The sequence below is a fragment of the Haliotis cracherodii genome, unplaced genomic scaffold (genome assembly GCF_022045235.1).
Source record: "Haliotis cracherodii isolate W230 unplaced genomic scaffold, xgHalCrac1.p SCAF_4, whole genome shotgun sequence".
NCBI lineage: Eukaryota > Metazoa > Mollusca > Gastropoda > Lepetellida > Haliotidae > Haliotis > Haliotis cracherodii.
In genome coordinates, this window is record NW_027266297.1 from 71,856,520 (window position 1) to 71,882,591 (window position 26,072).

General features: G+C 44.0%; 1 protein-coding gene across 5 annotated transcripts in view; it reads right to left on the reverse strand.

Moving 5' to 3' along the window:
- Positions 1–18,901, reverse strand: part of LOC139479138 (uncharacterized) — a 42,631-nt gene extending 23,730 nt beyond the window's left edge. Inside the window, exons 1-4 of one of the 5 annotated variants that reach the window (XM_071261915.1) lie at positions 18,840–18,901; positions 17,363–17,725; positions 12,160–12,331; positions 10,580–10,683 (exon numbers count right to left, since the gene is read on the reverse strand). In XM_071261915.1, coding sequence (XP_071118016.1) covers positions 10,580–10,683; positions 12,160–12,331; positions 17,363–17,725 — 639 coding nt within the window. In that variant the 5' untranslated portion in view covers positions 18,840–18,901. The other 4 variants (XM_071261916.1, XM_071261918.1, XM_071261917.1 and 1 more) reach the window with 4 other exon arrangements.
- Positions 18,902–26,072: the final 7,171 nt, after the last annotated feature.

Genomic DNA, 26,072 nt, shown 5'->3' on the forward strand with positions numbered 1-26,072 from the left:
GCTTTTAAGTATTTGATTTATTAATTTAGGTCGGTTTTTGGTATTTTTGTTTTGGAGGGCTTGCAGTCCACTTAGGGAGTCGGTAAGTATTAGAATTTTTATGTGGTTTTTGGATTCTTGATGATGGAGGGCTCAGGCCATGCCCATTAGTTCTGCCGTGAATATTGATTGGTTGTTTGGGAGTCGGAAGGATTGTGTGGTTTTAGTTGGTTGTGTGGTATGGACTCCGAAACCTGTATGTTTGGAGGTCGGATCTGAGGATCCGTCCGTGTAAATGTGACACCAATTTGGCCAATTTTCGTGTATGTATGCTAGTGTTGTAAATTTAGCTATGTTTGGGTCGGTTTGTTTATTTATTTGGCTAGCTAGTGTTGTGTCTATTTTTGGTATTTTAAGTTTAGGGGTGAAGATATTTGATTGTTTGCAGTTTTGTTTAAGATTTTTAATTTGGTGTTCATTTAGGTAGTTTGTTATTCTTTGGGATATTGGGGTAAGTAAGGGGTGTTTACGAGCTAGAGCTTGGTTTTTGGGTCTGATATTTTGGTTTATTAAGTTTTGGATGAGAGGGTTGATTGGGACGCGCCCCAGAAATTTAAGCTTAGCTGTTCCCTGCGTAGACTTAGTGGCATTTCTCCTGCTAAGGCCTGAAGTGAGGTGTAGGAGGTGCCATTTTGGGTGCGTGTAATTAGTTTGAGAGCCTGATATTGTATTGAGTCAAGTTTTTTAGATAGAGAGTTGTTTAGGGTGTTGTATATGGCGCAGCCGTAGTCTAGTTTTGATCTAATTAGTGATATGTAGAGAGAGAGGAGGGTATCTTTGGAGGCTCCCCAATTTAGAGCCAGTTAGGCATCTTAGGGTGTATAGGTCTTTACTGCATTTAGTTGTTAGGTTTTGGATGTGAGCATCCCAGTTGAGATGTTCATCGAAAATAAGTCCTAAGAATTTGGTTTGTTTTTGAAATTTGATTGTTTGATTGTTTAGCTGGAGGATTGGGGAGGCGGGTTTCATGTTTTTATGTTTGAATACTATTCCTGTTGTTTTTTCTGAGTTAAGGGAGAAGCCCCATTTGTCAGCCCATTGTTGTATTTTATTTAGAGATTTTTGGAGTACATTTTGGACCATTTTCATGCTTTTAGTGCGGATCCAGATGGCTCCATCATCCGCGAATTTTGATGTGTTTACTTTAGGGGATAGGCCCTCGAATAGATCGTTTATCATTATATTGAAGAGGGTGGGGCTGAGGATACTGCCCTGTGGAGTGCCATTTTCTAGGGGACATTGGCCCGATAGAGTTTGGTCTATACCCACGGTTATTTTACGATTGTTTAGGAACTCCTGGATGTAGTTTATTATCTGACCTTTGAGCCCTATTTTTTTAAGTTTTTGTATTAGCCCATCGTGCCATACCATGTCGAAAGCTTTAGAGAAGTCTAAGAAGATGCCTGTGGTATATTGTTTATTTAGTTGTCCTGTCTTAATATCTTGTTCTAGTCGGGCGAGGTTATCTAGGGTTGAGCGGCCAGGAGTGAAACCGCTTTGATCTGGGTTTATGATGTTATTTTGGGTTAAGTAATGTTGTAATCTATTTTTAGCCATTGATTCCATTACTTTACATAAGTTTGAAGTTAGGGATATTGGTCTATATGAGTTAGCTTGATTAGCTGGTTTATTAGGTTTAGGGATTGGTATGACTAGGGCCTTTTTCCAGGGAGTAGGAACCTGGCCGTTTAGGTAGATGAGATTGTATAGTTTGAGTAGTGCCTGGAGTAGTTTTAGGGGAAGTTTTTTAATTATTTGGTAAGAAGTTAGGTCTAATCCTGGGGCTGTGCCCTTTATACTGTTTTGGATTACGTAGAGGGGCTCCTCCATTGTGTAGGGTTGATTTATTTCTAGATTGTTATTGTTTGGTTCTTTTGTGGGTTTGTTTTCTGTTTTAAGTTCATCTTGGAATTTTTTACTGAAGTTGGTGTTACTGCTAACGGCCGAAAAGTGGTTGGCGAGATTATTTGCTTTTTGGGCGGGGTTGGTTGAGTTGTCAATGTTAGGATTTTTTATGTCCCTTTAAGCCTCTGATGGCGTGGATTTTGCGCCAGACCATTCTGGCATCTGTACGGTTATTTATACCTTCGCAGAATTTTTTCCAGTCTCTACTTTTGGCTATTTGGACTAGTTTTTGAACCTGGTGGTTTAGTTCGTGGGCTATGTTTAAATATATGTAGTCACATTTTGCTTTATTGAAGGCTGATTTACGTTTTCGTCTAGTCTGTTCTATTTCCTCATTCCACCATGGTACCGTCGGGTTGCCTATCTTAGATGTTTTGAAGGGGATGGGGGTTTTGGCTGCGTTTATTATATAGTCTGTTAGGTTTTTACAATAGGTTTCTGGATCATTATTTTCTATTTCGTTTAAGTTAGCTTCGTTGCAGATATCTTGGAATTGGTCCCAGTTAGCTTTATTGTAATGGAATTTTGGTTCTTGGTTTTCTGTTTGGATTGGTACGTTTTGTATTTCCTATGGTTATGTCTAAGGGGAAGTGGTCACTACCTAGCGGGACGTCGTGCACTTCCCATTGAATACTTTGGGCTAAATCTGCGGTGCATATGGTTAGGTCGATAGCCGACATTTTTTGGTTTATCTTATCGTACCTCGTGGGTTGGTTGCTATTAAGGAGTACTAGGTCGTGTGTTTCTATCCATTCGGAGATTAATTTGCCATGATTATCTATTTTATCATCTATGCTCCATGTAGGATGGTGAGCGTTAAAGTCTCCTAGGAATATAGTAGATTTATCGCTTATTTGGAGTAGTTTGTTTAGATCCTCAGGTTGGACTTTTTGTTCCGCCCAGTGGTAAATATTGGATGCTATGAAGCAAAGAACATATATATGTACCTGTAAGAACAACAAAAGTAATAAGATCACAAAGGGGGAGCCAGGACTTAATTATCACTGATTGGTAATTGGCAATGGACAAATGGCAAATGGGAGGCTAGGGGTATAATTATGGCACTGATAGGCTAAAGAATGGAAATAGCAATGGAAGCCAGCTAGATGATTAGCCCCGACAAAGATCAAAGCAATAAGTCCCAAGCACTGGGCAGATAGGTTCCCTGGTCACGGTTCATGGTTGGCTGGTGTCCCCTGATGTCAATGGCTTCTTGTAGTTTCCTTTGTCGCCAGCTGTTGTTGTTAACAGGACTTTGGTGGCTTCCCACATGATGTTATGGTCTTGGTTCTTGAGGATGTGTTTGGAGAAAGCGGATTTCACGTCTAGTTTGTTGACAGAGGTGTGATGTTCTTTGAGTCTGGTTTTGAGGGGTCTAATGGTTTCTTCAATGTACTGGGGACACAGTTGCTGGGGATCTGGTATATACATCCTCGGGGGTTTGGACTAACTTACTTATTTTCTCAATGAAAGATAACCATTTCACAGTCTCATTAAAATCAGATCTTAGTTCTCGCTATGGCTAAACAAAGATCTGAGGACATCCCATTACGGGTCAGGTCAGAACGACCTTTCATGGAAAGCGCACGTTAAATCTCCAAAGTAAGGGACTTACCCTGCTTGTGCCTCTGCCATTGGCTTGTAGATGCAGTGTACTGCAAGAGTACACACACAGACCAGTACATCCACTACAACTCCTGCCATCATCCCCAGATAAAACAACCTGTCTTGTGATACAGTTTTGTGGAGAGTTTTTGTGGAATGGATTGGTAAACAAGCGAAGCGCTTACATAATACCGCTCCATTACACATAGGACATATTACAATGAATACATAAATAAAGGTTAGATGTAACAAATGAATTGTACAAGCCAAGCTAGATGTCAATATAAATTAAATCTATTTGCAGTTAATATTAAAAAAAATCATTTGTAAATTCTGAAAATCTGCTAGTTTTTAAGATGAAGTTTTCTTTTCGAAGAACACAGTAAATGTGTACACACACAAAAAGCGTAAAGCATCTTCGGTATGATATCCACAGGAACAAGTTTTTGTATCCAAGATATATCTATCATACTGATCTGTGTTAAGATCGCTGCAGCCAAGCCTGAGCCGACTGTGAATAATTTGACATAGTCTGCTTCCATGATTTAAATCCCCGTGTATACCATTATCTCCCCTCACGTGAAGCATATTCTTAAATTGTGCAACGGTCTCTGCCTGTTAGATTTTCTGGTAACGTATTCCAAAGTTGTGTTGTAGCTGGTATAAATAGATCTGCATAAGCCTTTGTTTTACACTTCACTGTTTGAAGATTAGTTTTATCCACTAAGTCATAATTTGTGTTTTCCGAAACTGTATTAGGAATAAGCCTACAAAGATATTCCGGGGAGAAATGGTTATTCATTTTGTAAAACATTACTAGTTTTAATTTGTATATCCTGTCTTTTAATGACTTACAATTTGTTTCATTGTAAATATTCTGATGACCTGTACCCCGGACAGCGCCACATATGGTTCTAAGGGCATCTAAGTGTAATTTTTCCAATAAGTTACCCAGATAATCAGTATACCTGAAGCTTAAGTTACACTTCTTGGCTAACTACCTTGTCAACAAAGGATAAATGTGCAAATGGAAATAGTTTTTCATGTTTTAGGATATTTTCTCAATGAAAGATAACCATTTCACAGTCTCATTAAAATCAGATCTTAGTTCTCGCTATCGCTAAACAAAGATCTGAGGACATCCCATTACGGGTCAGGTCAGAACGACCTTTCATCTGACCAATCAAAGCATTGCTTACCAGATCCTGAAAGTGACAGTTCAAATGTGTTTTCTAATCATGCAACCTCGAAAACGTAAACACTGGGTATTCCGAATGACAGTTACTGCCCATACAACTGGTTCTGTCAACATTATTATCTGTCTCTCACTTCTGTGGGTTAAATATTTGAACGGAGGAGGCGTTGCACAGTAAGTGGGATGCACTGCTATACAATCTCAACCCTATATTAGACATTCCGGAATGTTCATTTGTTCAGTTTTCAAAATAGAGAACTGTGTTAACATATTTTTCAAGCATAGTCTGAAATGGAAGTCACCAGGTTGAAACGAGTGCCATAAAGCTAATGGGATGTCCTCAGATCTTTGGTTAGTGGCAACGAGAACTTAGATCTGATTTTAATGAGGTTGACCATTTCATGACATGTTTATCTACATATGTAGACTTTTAAAAAATGAAAAAGATGAAAAACAAATGTAATTTGTTGAATGGTTTGTGTAAGATTTGATGAATTATCACATCTTGTTGGACTGTTGCATGCAAGGAACTCTGGGTAGGAGAGTGGGCTACCCACAATTCCATGATCCTACAGTCACTCCTGATTCAATCACGACAAGGAGATATATCTACTTTTTTGAAAACTTAAGGAATAAGTCATTGTTTGTTCAGCATTTTTACTTGTAAGATTGTCTGATTTTGATATTTGAAAGATGTAACATCATTTCTTGATCACAAATCACGAGATTTAATTTGAAACCTCTCACCAGGTTTGAGTATTTTCAAAAGCATGTGGAATGAGAACATAAGATTTATGACAGAATATATTACAATGAGCTTCTTTCATTACAACATAAACTCACTTCCAGTCTTTGCACTTAACAGGAAGACTTTGTATTATAAACACGGACTGGATTTCACTTCTACTGGTTGATTAGACACACAAAAAATTATACAACATATAAAATCCATTTATCATTTCTATTAATTTTCAAAAAAATCCTCAAGTCCAATCTCTGAGATTATCACACATTCCAGTACTCTTGTAATGGTCTTCAAATGCCTGAACACAGTGTTGTTGTTGGAGAGTCTGTACAGATCCGGGGCGGAGAGTTCTAAGTTGTCTCAAGGCATGTGTGGTGGTGATGTTGTGGCGGGCCACGAGGAAGCAGGCTAACAGTGTCCCTGTGCGCCCCTTGCCCATGTTACAGTGAACAGCCACAGCCTACACACAGAGAAGGCAACACTGTTACTGTGTTACTGTCTACACACACAGAGAAGGCAACACTGTTACTCTGTATACACACACAGAGAAGGCAACACTGTTACTCTGTATACACACACAGAGAAGGCAACACTGTTACTGTGTTACTGTCTACACACAGAGAGAAGGCAACACTGTTACTGTCACACACACAGAGAGAAGGCAGCACTGTTACTGTCACACACACAGAGAAGGCAACACTGTTACTGTCACACACACAGAGAAGGCAACACTGTTACTGTCACACACACAGAGAGAAGGCAACACTGTTACTGTCACACACACAGAGAAGGCAGCACTGTTACTGTCACACACACACAGAGAAGGCAACACTGTTACTGTCACACACAGAGGGAAGGCAACACTGTTACTGTCACACACACAGAGAAGGCAACACTGTTACTGTGTTACTGTCTACACACAGAGAGAAGGCAACACTGTTACTGTCACACACAGAGAGAAAAGGCAGCACTGTTACTGTCACACACACACAGAGAAGGCAACACTGTTACTGTCACACACACAGAGAAGGCAACACTGTTACTGTCACACACACAGAGAAGGCAACACTGTTACTGTCACACACACAGAGAGAAGGCAGCACTGTTACTGTCACACACACACACACACAGAAGGCAGCACTGTTACTGTCACACACAGAGAATGCAACACTGTTACTGTCACACACACACAGAAGGCAGCACTGTTACTGTCTACACACAGAGAAGGCAGCACTGTTACTGTCTACACACAGAGAAGGCAGCACTATTACTGTCTACACACAGAGAAGGCAACACTGTTACTGTCTACACACACAGAGAAGGCAACACTGTTACTGTCACACACAGAGAGAAGGCAACACTGTCACTGTCTACACACAGAGAGAAGGCAGCACTGTTACTGTCTACACACAGAGAAGGCAACACTGTTACTGTCTACAAACACAGGGAAGGCAGCACTGTTACTGGCACACACAGAGAAGGCAACACTGTTACTGTCTACACACACAGAGAAGGCAACACTGTTACTGTCACACACACAGAGAAGGCAACACTGTTACTGTCACACACACAGAGAAGGCAACACTGTCACTGTCTACACACAGAGAGAAGGCAGCACTGTTACTGTCTACACACAGAGAAGGCAACACTGTTACTGTCTACACACACAGGGAAGGCAGCACTGTTACTGTCACACACAGAGAGAAGGCAGCACTGTTACTGTCTACACACAGAGAAGGCAACACTGTTACTGTCTACACACACAGAGAAGGCAACACTACTACTGTCTACACACAGGGAAGGCAACACTGTTACTGTCACACACAGAGAGAAGGCAACACTGTTACTGTCACACACAGAGAGAAGGCAACACTGTTACTGTGTTACTGTCTACACACACAGAGAAGGCAACACTGTTACTGTCACACACAGAGAGAAGGCAACACTGTTACTGTCACACACACAGAGAGAAGGCAACACTGTTACTGTCACACGCACACAGAAGGCAGCACTGTTACTGTCTACACACAGAGAAGGCAGCACTGTTACTGTCTACACACAGAGAAGGCAACACTGTTACTGTCACACACACAGAGAAGGCAACACTGTTACTGTCACACACACAGAGAGAAGGCAGCACTGTTACTGTCACACACACACACACAGAAGGCAGCACTGTTACTGTCACACACAGAGAATGCAACACTGTTACTGTCACACACACACACAGAAGGCAGCACTGTTACTGTCTACACACAGAGAAGTCAGCACTGTTACTGTCTACACACAGAGAAGGCAGCACTGTTACTGTCTACACAGAGAAGGCAACACTGTTACTGTCACACACAGAGAGAAGGCAGCACTGTTACTGTCACACACACACACACACAGAAGGCAGCACTGTTACTGTCACACACAGAGAATGCAACACTGTTACTGTCACACACACACAGAAGGCAGCACTGTTACTGTCTACACACAGAGAAGGCAGCACTGTTACTGTCTACACACAGAGAAGGCAGCACTATTACTGTCTACACACAGAGAAGGCAACACTGTTACTGTCTACACACACAGAGAAGGCAACACTGTTACTGTCACACACACAGAGAAGGCAACACTGTCACTGTCTACACACAGAGAGAAGGCAGCACTGTTACTGTCTACACACAGAGAAGGCAACACTGTTACTGTCTACAAACACAGGGAAGGCAGCACTGTTACTGGCACACACAGAGAAGGCAACACTGTTACTGTCTACACACACAGAGAAGGCAACACTGTTACTGTCACACACACAGAGAAGGCAACACTGTTACTGTCTACACACAGAGAGAAGGCAGCACTGTTACTGTCTACACACAGAGAAGGCAACACTGTTACTGTCTACACACACAGGGAAGGCAGCACTGTTACTGTCACACACAGAGAGAAGGCAGCACTGTTACTGTCTACACACAGAGAAGGCAACACTGTTACTGTCTACACACACAGAGAAGGCAACACTACTACTGTCTACACACAGGGAAGGCAACACTGTTACTGTCACACACAGAGAGAAGGCAACACTGTTACTGTCACACACAGAGAGAAGACAACACTGTTACTGTGTTACTGTCTACACACACAGAGAAGGCAACACTGTTACTGTCACACACAGAGAGAAGGCAACACTGTTACTGTCACACACACAGAGAGAAGGCAACACTGTTACTGTCACACGCACACAGAAGGCAGCACTGTTACTGTCTACACACAGAGAAGGCAGCACTGTTACTGTCTACACACAGAGAAGGCAACACTGTTACTGTCACACACACAGAGAAGGCAACACTGTTACTGTCACACACACAGAGAGAAGGCAGCACTGTTACTGTCACACACACACACACAGAAGGCAGCACTGTTACTGTCACACACAGAGAATGCAACACTGTTACTGTCACACACACACACAGAAGGCAGCACTGTTACTGTCTACACACAGAGAAGTCAGCACTGTTACTGTCTACACACAGAGAAGGCAGCACTGTTACTGTCTACACAGAGAAGGCAACACTGTTACTGTCTACACACACAGAGAAGGCAACACTGTTACTGTCACACACACAGAGAAGGCAACACTGTCACTGTCTACACACAGAGAGAAGGCAGCACTGTTACTGTCTACACACAGAGAAGGCAACACTGTTACTGTCTACACACACAGGGAAGGCAGCACTGTTACTGTCACACACAGAGAAGGCAACACTGTTACTGTCTACACACACAGAGAAGGCAACACTGTTACTGTCACACACACAGAGAAGGCAACACTGTCACTGTCTACACACAGAGAGAAGGCAGCACTGTTACTGTCTACACACAGAGAAGGCAACACTGTTACTGTCTACACACACAGGGAAGGCAGCACTGTTACTGTCACACACAGAGAGAAGGCAGCACTGTTACTGTCTACACACAGAGAAGGCAACACTGTTACTGTCTACACACACAGAGAAGGCAACACTACTACTGTCTACACACAGGGAAGGCAACACTGTTACTGTCACACACAGAGAGAAGGCAACACTGTTACTGTCACACACAGAGAGAAGGCAACACTGTTACTGTGTTACTGTCTACACACAGAGAGAAGGCAACACTGTTACTGTCACACACAGAGAGAAGGCAACACTGTTACTGTCACACGCACACAGAAGGCAGCACTGTTACTGTCTACACACAGAGAAGGCAGCACTGTTACTGTCTACGCACAGAGAAGGCAGCACTGTTACTGTCTACACACAGAGAAGGCAACACTGTTACTGTCTACACACACAGAGAAGGCAACACTGCTACTGTCTACACACACAGAAGGCAACACTGTTACTGTCTAAACCCAGAGAGAAGGCAGCACTGTTACTGTCACACACACAGAGAAGACAGCACTGTTATTGTCACACACACAGAGAAGGCAGCACTGTTACTGTCACACACACAGAGAAGGCAGCACTGTTAACGTCATGGCTATACCATGTACAAATAGTACAGCTATTTCATGCAGCCAACATTACAGCGATATGCAGGGAATATTCTATTCATACCGTGCAGGGAATATAACAGCTCTACATGCAACTACTACATCCATTTCACACAGAGAATATTACAGTTATCTATGCCAATTGTGAGCTGAGGATGGTAGCATCGGAGTCCAAGAGTTCCCAAAATATTCTAATTCATGCCATGTATATCTGTATATCAAAATATTCTAATTCATGCCATGCATATCTGTATATCAAAATATTCTAATTCATGCCATGCATATCTGTATATCACAATATTAAAGCTCTCTCTCAGGAATAATACAGTACTTGTATCCGGAGGTGTGGAGGTTTGTTTTGTTTAACCAGTGGCAGGAGATTGGTTTTGTTTAACTAGTGGGAGGAGGGAGGTTTGGTGGAGGTGGAAGAGGGTGAGGCTGGTGGTGATGATAATAGAGGGTGGGGAGGGTGGGGAAGATGTCGAGGATGAGGTGGGTTGTTTAGTTTGGTGGAGTTTGGTGGAGGTTGCAGAGGGTGGTGGCAGGTAGTGTGTCAACTGCATCTCACCTCCTGCTTCTGCTTGGCCTGATGGACCACCTCCAGGAACTGCTTGATCTGGTCCAGGGTCGGGGCAGTGAAGTCGCGGATGCCGATTCTTACAACTCTCAGATCTGCAAGTAAACATTGTACTTCAGTGAACCTTGTTCTCAGTAATTTGTTAGTATTGGTGTGTAGGCACTAATATGAAACATTTCTTCACTTCATCGACATGAACAAACATGAATCCAACTGAAAGCTGACACAATGTTGAATGCTAGCCAGCTTTAAAATGTTAAATTTACTCTGAATACCTGCTAAGTAGTTATGTACAGGAGAGAACACACCTCCGAGGTTTTGGCTGGAAATGTAAACATGAAGAAGGGGGAAATCCTGAAGGGTCCTCAGGATTCCCACCCCCCCCCCCTCAAATAATAGAGTTTAAAGTTGAATTTACATTTGGTGCATCATAAAGAGACAATTGTAAAGCCTTTTCATGTATATTACTGTTGGCAAAAGCAGTTGGTGCACGAGAAGTTTGTGCTTGTGTCTTGGTTTTATACAATGTGGCTGGTTAGAACGGCTCACAACCATTCATGGCCTGACAATGAAAGAATCTTGCAACTTTCAAGAATGCTGATTGTGATGACAACCAAAACCAAGGAGGACTGTTTTTTCCAACTTATGAACTGTCTAAATGCAAGAAATACCAGAAAAAATAAGAAACCATTGGGATTCCTACTAGTGAAACAATACAGTACCGTGGTGTATAGGGAATATTATCAAAGCATGCGACAGAAAAACCACATGCATGCAGCACAAACTGAAGTCATGACAAATAAAATTGAACAACTTTTCATCACCTGGCCTGGTGGCTCAGTGGGAAAACAGTGAGTTACAAAACTAAACACAATATGTGAGGTTGCAGCCTTGATTCCTGTCATCCATAATGAAAACTTTCATTTCTTGTTTTCGATTTTTGAACATTGGACATTTGGAACACCAAGTACAAATTTCATCTACTAAACTCATCAGGTCTTACTTGGAGAAAGTAAAACCTCATACCGGGTCTCACCAGCAAAAACTAAAACCCCATAGCTGGGATGAGGTCTTAGCTGGAAAAAGTAAAACCTCCCAAGAGGCTTATCATTACGAAATACAAAGATACCTACAATACAATAGGCAAAAGTGGCCATAGGTTAATAAACAATGTTATAAACCTATTACCGTGTTACCCTTTATTGCCTTAAGTTCCTGACAATCTCTGGTAACCCTAGCAACCAGCTCATCTTCCAAACCCTGGTTTGGAAGTGGTACTCTTTCCAAACCTAGGTTTTGAAATGGGTCACTTCTAAATCTGCTTTGAGGTTTTGTGTTTCAATTGTAATATCTAGGTTTTACAGTTATTTTTCTGGTATTTCTTGCATTTAGATGGTCAATAAGTTGGATAAAACATGCCACCAAGGTTTTGTAGAATGTAAAACTGGGAACGAGGGAAAAGCCAGAGGGCTTCTCCCGAGCTCGAAGGTCATATATTTTCAACCAAAACCTTGGAGGCATGTTTTATCCTTTACATATGGCACTGAAAGCTGGGCCTCCAGTTGACTAACCTGGGAAGCTGTGTGTGGGCGTGACCCTGTCTTGGGTGAGGTTGACCAAGTGGTGGACATTGCGCTCCAGCAGGTACTGTATCTGCTGGGGGCGGTCAGGGAAGGCGAGGCCACATAGCAGTCCCTCCTCCACCCAGCAGAAGCTCCTCGGAACTTGGGATACCATACCTTTCTGGAAATAACATGCAAATTAATATACTGTCAGACTTGGTATTTTACTACCTAGTACTTAAACGAATACGCTAGGAATTAATGATAAATTAAACAATGAAATATACAGAAATTATCACGCGGCATAAACCAATACCTGTCATGTGCACATTAAATATAATGTGTCACAAGGTCAATGCTAAGTCAGTTGTTTGTTTAAGAGTCTGCCGGGTCCATACATTGTCATACCATTACAAAATAGTGACACAATTTTGGCCAAAGCCAGCTGTCTTAACATGGGGAAAAGACCCCAAGGTGCAGAGCTCTACAAGTACAGATGTGGAGACTGATCTAGCATCCTCACTAAATTGATTTCATAGTTTGATCTCCAAAGTTGCCTCCGCTTGCAAAAGGTCTCAGCTACATTCTGTTAGACAAAGTTGGTTGGTTTGTTGTTTAACGCCGCACTCAGCAATATTCCAGCTATATAACGGATGTCTGTAAATAATCGAATCTGGACCAGACAATCCTGTGATTGATAAACATGTACTAGCCTGTCCCACCCTGTACCTAAGATATACCCTACACATACTAGCCTGTACCACCCTGTACCTAAGATATACCCTACACATACTAGCCTGTACCACCCTGAACATAAGATATACCCTACACATACTAGCCTGTACCACCCTGAACATAAGATATACCCTACACATACTAGCCTGTACCACTCTGTACCTAAGATATACCCTACACATACTAGCCTGTCCCACCCTGAACATAAGATATACCCTACACGTACTAGCCTGTACCACCCTGTACCTAAGATATACCCTACACATACTAGCCTGTCCCACCCTGAACATAAGATATACCCTACACATACTAGCCTGTCCCACCCTGAACATAAGATATACCCTACACATACTAGCCTGTCCCACCCTGTACCTAAGATATACCCTACATGTACTAGCCTGTACCACCCTGTACCTAAGATATACCCTACACATACTAGCCTGTACCACCCTGTACATAAGATATACCCTACACATACTAGCCTGTCCCACCCTGAACATAAGATATACCCTACACATACTAGCCTGTCCCACCCTGAACATAAGATATACCCTACACATACTAGCCTGTCCCACCCTGTACCTAAGATATACCCTACATGTACTAGCCTGTACCACCCTGTACATAAGATATACCCTACACATACTAGCCTGTCCCACCCTGTACATAAGATATACCCTACACATACTAGCCTGTCCCACCCTGTACCTAAGATATACCCTACACATACTAGCCTGTCCCACCCTGTACCTAAGATATACCCTACACGTACTAGCATGTACCACCCTGAACATAAGATATACCCTACACATACTAGCCTGTCCCACCCTGAACATAAGATATACCCTACACGTACTAGCCTGTCCCACCCTGTACCTAAGATATACCCTACACATACTAGCCTGTCCCACCCTGTACCTAAGATATACCCTACACATACTAGCCTGTACCACCCTGAACATAAGATATACCCTACACATACTAGCCTGTCCCACCCTGTACCTAAGATATACCCTACACGTACTTGCCTGTCCCACCCTGTACCTAAGATATACCCTACACGTACTAGCCTGTACCACCCTGTACCTAAGATATACCTACAAGTACTTGCCTGTACCACCCTGTACATAAGATATACCCTACACGTACTAGCCTGTACCACCCTGAACATAAGATATACCCTACACGTACTAGCCTGTACCACCCTGAACATAAGATATACCCTACACGTACTAGCCTGTCCCACCCTGTACCTAAGATATACCCTACATGTACTAGCCTGTCCCACCCTGTACCTAAGATATACCTACAAGTACTAGCCTGTCCCACCCTGTACCTAAGATATACCCTACACGTACTAGCCTGTCCCAACCTATACAAACATAACACACTACATACAGTAGCCTGTGCCCCCCTGTATCTAGGATATTGATCTGCACAGTACACCGTATTGATCTGCACAGTCCTGTACATCAGCTATGTAGATACAGACAGCCTTCCACAATTTCCCTACCTTTTGTGGCCCCCTGTTGCTGTACCTAGGTGGAGTGAGACTCCACTACTTGCTGCTGGTGGACTGACAAGACACACAGAATTCATCAAACTATCACTCTCGGCTCACCTCATCAGCAGCCCGTCTGCATCCGGCTGGACTGACATACTAAACAGTTTCAGAATGTATAATAGATACAGAATTAATATCATCTATTTATGGCTCTCAACTCACCTTGTCAGCTGTCAATCAACAAGCAGCTACAGCTGGTAGAACTACATTTAAATCACTACATGTTGTTATAGTGCGCATCACCTGGCGGGGTTATATCACAGGTATGCTCTTTTTCAAAGCAAGTAGGTTGATTCTTGCATGTCATGCTTCATAGGATGCCTATAAAAAGAGCGCTATTTTCATCAGCCTCAGATAAAGCTGTGAAACGGCTCTATAGAAACAGGTGACATTATTGTGTATACCGGGTTGAATTTGTTTTGAATGAGTGGACCCCTGTTAACTGTGACAATCCATGGCAAAATACCTCGTACAGACGACAGATATATTGAAATATTTGTCAGAACAGAAAAAAGGAGGCAGTAACTGTATTGTACTCATTTAAAGAATGTATAAGTTTGAAGTATCAGTCATGATGCTGTGTTGAGGCTTTTACTGTTTACAGGTAGTAGTCCCCCGACCGCTACACTCCAACGGCCCTACCCTTCTCCCAACCACTACATCCCAATGCCCCTACCCTTCCCCCGACCGCTACACCCCAATGTCCCTACCCTTCCCTCAACCACTACACCCCTACCCTTTCCCCAACCACTACACGCCAACGCCCCTACCCTTTCCCCAACCACTACACCCCTACCCTTCCCCCAACCACTACACCCCAACGCCCGGACCCTTCCCCCGACCGCTACACCCCAATGCCCCTAACCTTCCCCCGACCGCTACACTCCAATGGCCCTACCCTTCTCCCAACCACTACACCCCAATGCCCCTACCCTTCCCTCACCCACTACACGCCAAAGGCCCTACCCTTTCCCCAACCACTACACCCCTACCCTTCCCCCAACCACTACACCCCAACGCCCGGACCCTTCCCCCGACCGCTACAGCCCAACGGCCCTACCCTTCTCCCAACCACTACATCCCAATGCCCCTACCCTCCCCTCACCCACGATACGCCAACGCCCCTACCCTTCCCTCAACCACTACACCCCAACGCCCGGACCCTTCCCCCGACCGCTACACCCCAACGCCCCTACCCTTTCCCCAAACACTACACCCCAACCCTTCCCCAAACCACTACACCCCCACGCCCCTATCCTTTCCCCAACCACTACACCCCAATACCCCTACCCTTTCCCCAACCACTACACCCCCACCCTTTCCCCAACCACTACACCCCAATACCCCTACCCTTTCCCCAACCACTACACCCCCACCCTTTCCCCAACCACTACACCCCAATGCCCCTACCCTTCCCCCAACCACTACACCCCAATGTCCCTACCCTTTTAATCAACCACTACACCCCACTGCCCCTACCCTACCCCTACCCTTCACCACCCAATGCCCCTACCCCTACCCTTCATCACCCATCGCCCCTACCCTACACCAACCATCGCCCCTACCCTATCCCTACCCTTCACCCTCCACTGCCCCTACCCTACACCACCCATCGCCCCTACCCTACACCACCCATCGCCCCTACCCTACACCACCCATCGCCCCTACCCTACACCACCAACCACCCCTACCCTACACCAACCATTGCCCCTACCCTACACCACCCATCGCCCCTACCCTACACCAACCATTGCCCCTACCCTACACCACCAACCACCCCTACCCTACACCACCCATCACCCCTACCCTACACCAACCATCACCCCTACCCTACACCACCCATCGCCCCTACCCTACACCACCAACCACCCCTACCCTACACCACCCATCGCCCCTACCCTACACCACCCATCGCCCCTACCCTACACCAACCATTGCCCCTACCCTACACCACCAACCACCCCTACCCTACACCACCCATCGCCCCTACCCTACACCAACCATCGCCCCTACCCTACACCAACCATCGCCCCTACCCTACACCACCCATCGCCCCTACCCTACACCAACCATTGCCCCTACCCTATCCCTACCCTTCACCACCCACTGCCCCTACCCTACTCCTACCCTACACCACCCATCGCCCCTACCCTACACCACCCACCGCCCCTACCCTACACCACCAACCACCCCTACCCTACACCACCCATCGCCCCTACCCTATCCCTACCCTTCACCCTCCACTGCCCCTACCCTACACCACCCATCGCCCCTACCCTACACCACCTACCGCCCCTACCCTACACCACCCACGCCCCTATCTTACCCTACCCTAACCTACCTCCTACCCTACACCACCCATCGCCCCTACCCTACACCACCAACCACCCCTACCCTACACCAACCATCGCCCCTACCCTACATCACCAACCACCCCTACCCTACACCACCAACCACCCCTACCCTACACCACCCATCGCCCCTACCCTACACCAACCATCGCCCCTACCCTATCCCTACCCTTCACCCTCCACTGCCCCTACCCTACACCACCCATCGCCCCTACCCTACACCACCCATCGCCCCTACCCTACACCACCCATCGCCCCTACCCTACACCACCCACCGCCCCTACCCTACACCACCCACGCCCCTGTCTTACCCTACCCTAACCTACCTCCTACCCTACACCACCCATCGCCCCTACCCTACACCACCAACCACCCCTACCCTACACCACCCATCGCCCCTACCCTACACTACCCATCGCCCCTACCCTACCCTACACCACCCACCGCCCCTTTCCCCTACCCTAAACCACCCACAACCCTATCTTACCCTACCCTACCCTACCTCCTACCCTATACTACCCCCTACCCCCTACCCCCTCCTATCCAGTCCCACTGTAAATACCTGTATATGTTGCCACTGTGATGTGGTTGGCGGTGGTTGAGCAGGGCACTGTAGGGCGGTGTGAGAAGCCAGCTCAGGGTGGGCCTGAGGGCGTGGCAAGCCTTGTCCATCAGCTGTCTGGGGAGGGGAGTTTGGCAACTGGCAACTGTGGCCCTGACTTGAAGCAGTAGGTTGGGGACGTTGTTTCTCTCCATCTCTGGGCTGGTGTTTCAAGGGTGTGGGATGTGTGGGTCTCTGGGTGTGAGGGGTAGGGTGGGGCAAGGGGGGGTGTGCGGAGGTGGTAGGGGTGGGATATGAAGCCCATCCACCCTGTACCCTAGATCTCTGACGTCGATGCCTCACAGCATTGTCACTGTTCTGCATCTAAAATTGATATATAGACATGCTGTTTTGGTATTATGAAACATAAAATAGTACAGCATGAAGAATAAGACATTGTTTGATAGATAATATATACCCATTTATCCTAATCTAAAGTGAAACATCCATTGCAAGAGCCCATGCCATGGACACAAATAACATGCTGGAACTTGGAAACAAATGTTGTTTTGTTGTTTGTTGGTTAATGCCGCACTCAGCAATATTTCAGCTATATGACATCGGCCTGTTAATAAGATTGACATCATGAGCATTGATCCACGCAATTGGGATTGATGACATACATCAACCAAGTCAGCGAGCCTGACCCGAGGGGCGGTCGGGTAGCCTAGTGGTTAAAGTGTTCGCTCGTCATGCCAAAGACCCGGGTTCGATTCCCGACATTGGTGCAATGTGTGAAGCCCATTTCTTGTGTCCACTCCTTGATATTGCTGGAATATTGCTAAAAGCAGCATAAAACCATACTCACTCACTCACTGACCACCTGATCCCGTTACCATTGTCACCAGAAGATCCCCCTTTAGAATACCTTATTCTCCTTGGATAAATGAGTGTGAGTGAGTGAGTGAGGTTATGCTTTACGTCACATCGGCAATATTTCAGCCATATCGTGACGAGAAATTAGACATGAAATAAACATATATTTAAACTTTATAAAAATCTGTCATCGAAGGACAGTATGAGAACTAGAATACCACAGATAAGATTTAAAACTAGTTGCGGAACATTTAAAAGCATTAAGTGTTAAGGAACAACACAATATAAAAATGGGCTAGAGATCGTCAGTAACTTGGATAAATGAAATATCAGGATAAATAACACATTCCGACACAGAAATATAATTAGCAGAAAACATTCATCAATTATGATATATGAAAAACGTATTCTTACAAAGTTTGAATTATTTCTACAAGCCTAAGAGAGCGTTCATGAGATATTTTACCGCCGCTTCATCAACCCACACACTAACTATCAATCATATCGAAATACACAATATAAGTCAGATTGTTTAAAGTTAAATCCATCGCTGAAAAAATCACAGTTTAGCTAGTCATAAACTCAACATAACAAGATATACATGACACAAAACACAACCAACCCTTCGAAACACAAACCGATAGGCATACTGTTATTACACAACGTAGTGATATCAAATCTGTCAGTAAATAAAACAGGGGAAGTAACTTACTTTTTGTATTGAAGTTGAATACCGCTAAAACGCACATGCACTTTTGAAGAAAATGGACGTAATCATTAATATAGTTCAGGGGATGGGGGTAGAGGGGGCTTTTTATAGGACAGTCTCGTGTTTTGCCGACCCACCCGCTTAATGTACCGTTACTTTACGCCCCCAACCATATACATGTACCATTTCTTCATGACCTCCTTCCTATAATAAATAACATGGATAACATCTTGCAGTAGATAAATATGTTAGAAATACAAACATAATCATTTCTCGTTTAGTTTGTATATACACACGTGTTTATTTTCTTGTATTGTAGTAAGTAAGCAAGATTCACCGACTACAACATTATAGTCACTGATCATATTTTCTAGATATATTGCTAGATATCAGATTATAGTATTGGCTCAAGCAGGAATATACATATTTATGTAACAATTCTCTATCTATTAACTGTACGGTTAGCAATTGTGCGTTTTGATGTGGGCTATGTTGTTATCTACTACATTTTTACACAGACAATGAGTCAGTCACACACGCAAACACACACATAGATACATAAATTGGACAAAACTATACTTAAGATATACATAAAATATACAATGATAGCTGATTTAACATATGTTATAGATAATGATTGTATTGCACTTCATATTGTAATCAACATTAACTATGTGGCCACACTAATTTGTATGTCTCTCCATATGTGTAGTTTACACCAGTACACATATCAACTGTGGTAACGCCACAGCGATGGGGGCAGTGGGATAGCCTAGTGGTTAAAGCGTTCGCTCGTCAATCCGAAGACCCAGTTTGATTCCTCACATGGGTACACTGTGTGAAGCCCATTTCTGGTGTTCCCCGCCGTGATATTACTGGATTATTGTTGAAAGCGACGTAAAACCGTTCTCACTCACTCACAGCGGTGTTTATCAAATTACTATATGCGAGTACATTTACTTGTAGCTTTGCACACGACAAGAGACACGATTCAAGTTGATCATACGTCAAAATGTCAAAAAGAATATTTACGGACAACAGTATGACACACTGTAACATCATATACTACCGAAAACAAGTTATAAAACACCCACAATTATAAGATTGTATTTTACAATACAATCAGCCATGACTAATTAACCATAGTCTTCTTAACTTCTTTTGAAAAGTATATATTTAGATTTTAACCTGATTTATTTAGAGCGTATTGCCATGATCTGCCACGCGCTTTCGGCGTGATGGTCACATACAACTGAATAGGGCCGTAAATCAATCAATTACATTTTACGCAAACATCTGTGGATTGTTTCAAAACCACCTACATCTGTACAGTTAAATTATGTTTTAAGTAAATTGCCGCAGACACCACAAGCAGCCCCTATAGTGGTCAAGACGGGATATTGCTTAACACTCTCCAACACTGCAGCCTTCTACATTACCCAGATTGTCAGAATTCCTGGTAACAAACCCGGGTGCTCTCCCAATGTCAGTCAACAGATTGGGAAGTTCTAAATTTTAATCCTAAGGCACCGAGAACAATGGGGAGTCGGACAACTTGGTACTTGGGATACAAGCGTGACATTTCGAAAGCCAGGTCCGCATATTTGCCATGTTTTTCCTGAATCTTGTCAATCACATGTGTCAAAAGGGACAGAAAATTCAATGATATGAATGAGTTCACTGGATTTATCAAAAAGGACGAGATCAGGTTTGTTGGCCTAGATACTTCTGACGCTGTAAACGGGCCTATTCCAAAGAATTTTGAATTCATAATTTTCCATGACGCCCTCTACATATTCCGGGTCGTATCATGGATGGACCTCTGTGTCAAAACCACAAGCATTGCGAAGATGGTAATTAAAATGATCGAGCTACACCATCATGTCGTTTAAAATACTGTGGGGCACCCACTGACAATGTGTTGGACAGTCTCTTTAAATTCATTGCATTTTCTACATTTCATATTTACATTGTGTTGCAAAATTACACATTGACGGTTTCAAGTGGGAAGTGACTGGTCATGAGCAGCAAACAGAAACCCTTTGGTTTCACTTTTCATGCCAGCCGACTTCATCAAAGTGAAGGACTCTGCAGGGATGCTGGGCTCCTCATCACACTGCACATAAACTGGATGCAGTGGTCGTCCTTGAAAAACTGAATCTGGGCCGATTTGATATGGTACTTCTCTTGGTTGACACTCATTTCTTACTGTCCAGCAGTACCGAACCATCAACACAATTAACACCGACATTGAGATTATGCCCCACATCCTCGTTTACGGAAACTGTGGAATGCCTTGTTTTCTTCGTGATAGCAGCAGATCAATTTAAAGATATATATTAAAACGTTAAAACGATATAAAATGAAAGTACTTGATACAAGAGACCAAGCATATATTTATGCTATCTGTTGATACGTTCATATCATTTATTTGAAAATGCTATCGTATTTCCCAGATGCAGACATATACTATTAAAAAATAGAAACGCAAAGCCAGATTTGTGTGAGGTAGGAAAATACATTTATTCGAGGAACCGTACAAGTTATAGAGCCAGAATGTTGTGGAGAGAACACTTGGTGATTGTAGTCATCTCAGTTATCGGTACATAGGTAAAGTCCAAGGTGAAGGTCAACTACCATCAATAACGCGTATGTCCCCTGTTGGAATCGAAAGCGGCCTGACATCTCCTGCCCATGGTAGAGACGAGTATGCGAATCACATCCTGGGGAAGGGTAGCCAACTTGCCTGCAACGCAAAAGCCAACTGCTGCAACGTCTGGGGTTGTGGTTGACGTCGGCGTAGCCGTCTATCCAATTCATCCCACAGCTGTTCTATCGGGTTCCAATCCGGGGATCTGGAGGACCAGGGGAGAACATTAAATTTGTTGTTGTGTCGGCAGGCTCTTGTGATCCGTGCTGTATGCGGTCGAGCGTTGTCCTGCTGGAATACACCGTTGCCGTTGGCTGTAACTGGGATGACGCATAGTAGGAGAATTTCGTTGATGTATCGTTGAGCCGTAAGAATGCCCTGGATATGGACCAGACCTGCCCTGCCATGATGAGAAATATTCTTCCACATCATAACGTTACCCCCACAGAACCTGTCCACTTCCTTTACGTAGTTTCCGGCGTAACGTTCTCCCCGACGTCTGTAGGCCCAAGCTCTTCCATCCCCTCGACGGAGGAGAAATCTTGATACGTCGCTGAACCAGACATCTCTCCATCGCAGTTGAGGCCATACCCTCTGTCGACGACATCAATGCAGTCGTTGTTGACGATGTTGTCGACTCAATATGACGCGTCGAACAGGACGTCTTGCTCGTAGACCTGCTGCTCTTAAAGGGTTTCGTACGGTCTGGTCGGTGATTCTTCACAGTCCGGGTATTTGGGATGCGGTTGAGGTGGCTGTGATCGTCCGTTCACGTAGGTGGCGCAGTCGGATGTAGCGATCTTGGGCGGGGGTGGTTACTCTTGGTCGTCCCGATCTTGGCCGATCACGTGTTGACCCATGCTGCTGAAACTGACTCCATAGCCTTCTGATGGTGCTTGGCGTAATTGAAAACCCTGGCTACAGCTGATCGGTATTCCCCTGCAAGCGGCCTATGACGTTGTTTCTGTTAATCTTGGCATGTTGTTCAACTGTCACTTTTCGATTGACGCAGATGCCAGGCACTCAACAACACTGCACGTTGATACCGTTCATAGTGCAGCTGCGGGTGCAGTTCGTGCAGCTCCATCTCCCTTTTGTTAATGCACACACAGGGTGCGTTTTTCCGAATCGTACGTGTTTCCCAACTAATGGTTTGCATGTCCTTCTTGTGATCATTTTGACCCGAGAAATTTGTCACTGACCCTATAACACATTACACCTGTTCATTTTGCTCCTCTTGGTCCGGTAATTATGCTTTTTGGCAAAAAATATCCGTATTGCGTTTGTTTTGTTTTGAAGAGTATATATACCAGAGTAGATGGAACACGTGTGTTGAGCCCCACCACTTACTGAACAAATCCGTTACATTTTGAACAAACAAAGCTGTGTAACTGTCATCAATAGGTTTTTCAATCTGGGTGCTGCTGCTAGACTTTGGACGACATTAGGATGATGGCAATAATAAGTTAAAGTTAAAATACAATTATGTCTCATATCCAATTACAACAAAATGAAATGGTAAATCTCTTTTTCAGTTAAAGTTAATATACAATTATGCCTCATATTCAATTGAATATGCAACAAAATGAAATGGTAATGTGGTTTCAGTAACACATTACGAAGAAAATATATCAAAATTGATTAGTGAAATACATATTAAGACAACTACTGCTTTACAAATAAAATATACCTAGTATTTGATATGTTGAATCTGTAAGTGATAAGGCAGTCGTGTATGGTTGTACTTGTTAGTCCTGACTTTTTGCGACTGATAGTGAAGATGTTTCCACTGTTGCTGTATGTCTCCATTGTGTCTCTGATAATGTGAACTCAAGACAACAAATGCTGTTACAGTAGCTGCTGGATTATTGTTCGACACAAAGGAAATGTTGAAGTCACTCATCTTGTCATACAGCATTTGTGGATATTTTGTTTTGCATCTCCGAATCTTTATTCATGCAAGCTTTACTTATTCCTTGAACCCTAATCAAATAACTTTTGAGTACGTGTAACGACATTCCCAAGAAATAACAATGTATGGGTCCTCTCGTGGACCTCCAAATGTCTGAAACCTGATAATACACCTTAAGGACGAATTGGATTGCCGGAACCCGATCATACACATGTGGGACGAGTGGGATCGCCGGGTACAACAACGTCGTCCTGTAACACAGACACTACAGGATGAGTAGGATTGCCGGGTACAACAACGTCGTCCTGTAACACAGACACTACAGGATGAGTAGGATTGCCGGGTACAACAACGTCGTCCTGTAACACAGACACTACAGGATGAGTAGGATTGCCGGGTACAACAACGTCGTCCTGTAACACAGACACTACAGGATGAGTAGGATTGCCGGGTACAACAACGTCGTCCTGTAACACAGACACTACCGGATGAGTGGGATCGCCGGGTACAACAACGTCGTCCTGTAACACAGACACTACAGGACGAGTAGGATCGCCGGGTACAACAACGTCGTCCTGTAACACAGACGCTACAGGACGAGTGGCAAACATTCCCCAACATGTCGTCAATACATGTCATGTCGTAATGTCTCTATAATTCACACGTGTGCACTGTTGTTATGTTTGCAATATGTCATCACTTATCAAGTGTGCATGTATGCAGAAAATGTGTGGTTATTCCCACACCCAAAACTGTTTCTTTTTTGGGTATATTTTAGTCAGATTTGTTCTCATCTGAGATAATATCATTCACAGTCAAACCATTATTGGGAAGAATTGTTGTTCAATTTAACATTTCTCTTCATACAATACCGATGATTGACACATAGTATTTGTAATCAAAGCAAAGGCTGTTTTCAAAGTCTACATGAATGATAAGGAAAGTAAAAAACAGAATTCAAAGACCAAGTTTGGTCATTTTTAGTTTGCATTCACAGGATTTAGAACCATTTCAAATTTAACCAATCACATATGTCTGAGAGAATCGCCTCGCAAAGCTCTTACAGACGTCGGGTGACAGTTAACAGACTCTAAAGTGTTTGGCCTGATACAACCAACAGGGTCCATACATTGTCTGTCCATGCAATGACGTTTCCTTTTCTCTTTGTCTATCCATGCATTAAAGTCCCCCTTCTCTTTGTCTGTCCGTGCATTGAAGCCACCTCTTCTCTTTGTCTGTCCGTGCATTGAAGTCACCTCTTCTCTTTGCCTGTCCATGCATTAAAGTCCCTTCTTCTCTTTGTCTGTCCGTGCATTGAAGTCACCTCTTCTCTTTGTCTATCTATGCATTGAAGTCCCCCTTCTCTTTGTCTGTCCGTGCATTGAAGCCACCTCTTCTCTTTGTCTGTCCGTGCATTGAAGTCACCTCTTCTCTTTGCCTGTCCATGCATTGAAGTCACCTCTTCTCTTTGCCTGTCCATGCATTGGATTCCCCTCTTCTCTTTGCCTGTCCGTGCATTGAAGACACCTCTTCTCTCTGCCTGTCCGTGCATTGAAGTCACCTCTTCTCTTTGCCTGTCCAAGCATTGAAGTCACCTCTTCTCTTTGTCTAAAGTGTTTGGCCTGATACAACCAACAGGGTCCATACATTGTCTGTCCATGCAATGACGTTTCCTTTTCTCTTTGTCTATCCATGCATTGAAGCCACCTCTTCTCTTTGTCTGTCCGTGCATTGAAGTCACCTCTTCTCTTTGCCTGTCCATGCATTGAAGTCCCTTCTTCTCTTTGTCTGTCCGTGCATTGAAGTCACCTCTTCTCTTTGTCTATCTATGCATTGAAGTCCCCCTTCTCTTTGTCTGTCCGTGCATTGAAGCCACCTCTTCTCTTTGTCTGTCCGTGCATTGAAGTCACCTCTTCTCTTTGCTTGTCCATGCATTGAAGTCACATCTTCTCTTTGTCTGTGCGTGCATTGAAGTCCCCTCTTATCTTTGTCTATCCATGCATTGAAGTCCCCTCTTCTCTTTGTCTGTCCGTGCATTGAAGTCCCCTCTTCTCTTTGTCTGTCCATGCATTGAAGTCCCTTCTTCTCTTTGCCTGTCCGTGCATTGAAGCCACCTCTTCTCTTTGCCTGTCCATACATTGAAGTCACCTCTTCTCTTTGCCTGTCCATTCATTGAAGACACCTCTTTTCTTTGCCCGCCATGCATTGAAGTCACCTCTTCTCTTTGCCTGTCCATGCATTGAAGTCACCTCTTCTTTTTGCCCGCCATGCATTGAAGTCACACATTCTCTTTGCCTGTCCATGCATTGAAGTCACCTCTTCTCTTTGCCTGTCCATGCATTGAAGTCACCTCTTCTCTGTACTTGTCCATGCATTGAAGTCTCCTATCCTCTGTGCCTATACATGCATTGAAGTCTGCTATAGGGCAGCACTCCATGGTCTTACTCCCAACAAAAATATATAAGATATCGATATATTCGATGTGATGCATTGAATGTGTGCTAACCTTTACTTTGCGTGGGCAGACAAGTTACATGTTTACCAATTGATTTACAGGTTGTTGCCAGTGGTTACTACATTCAAC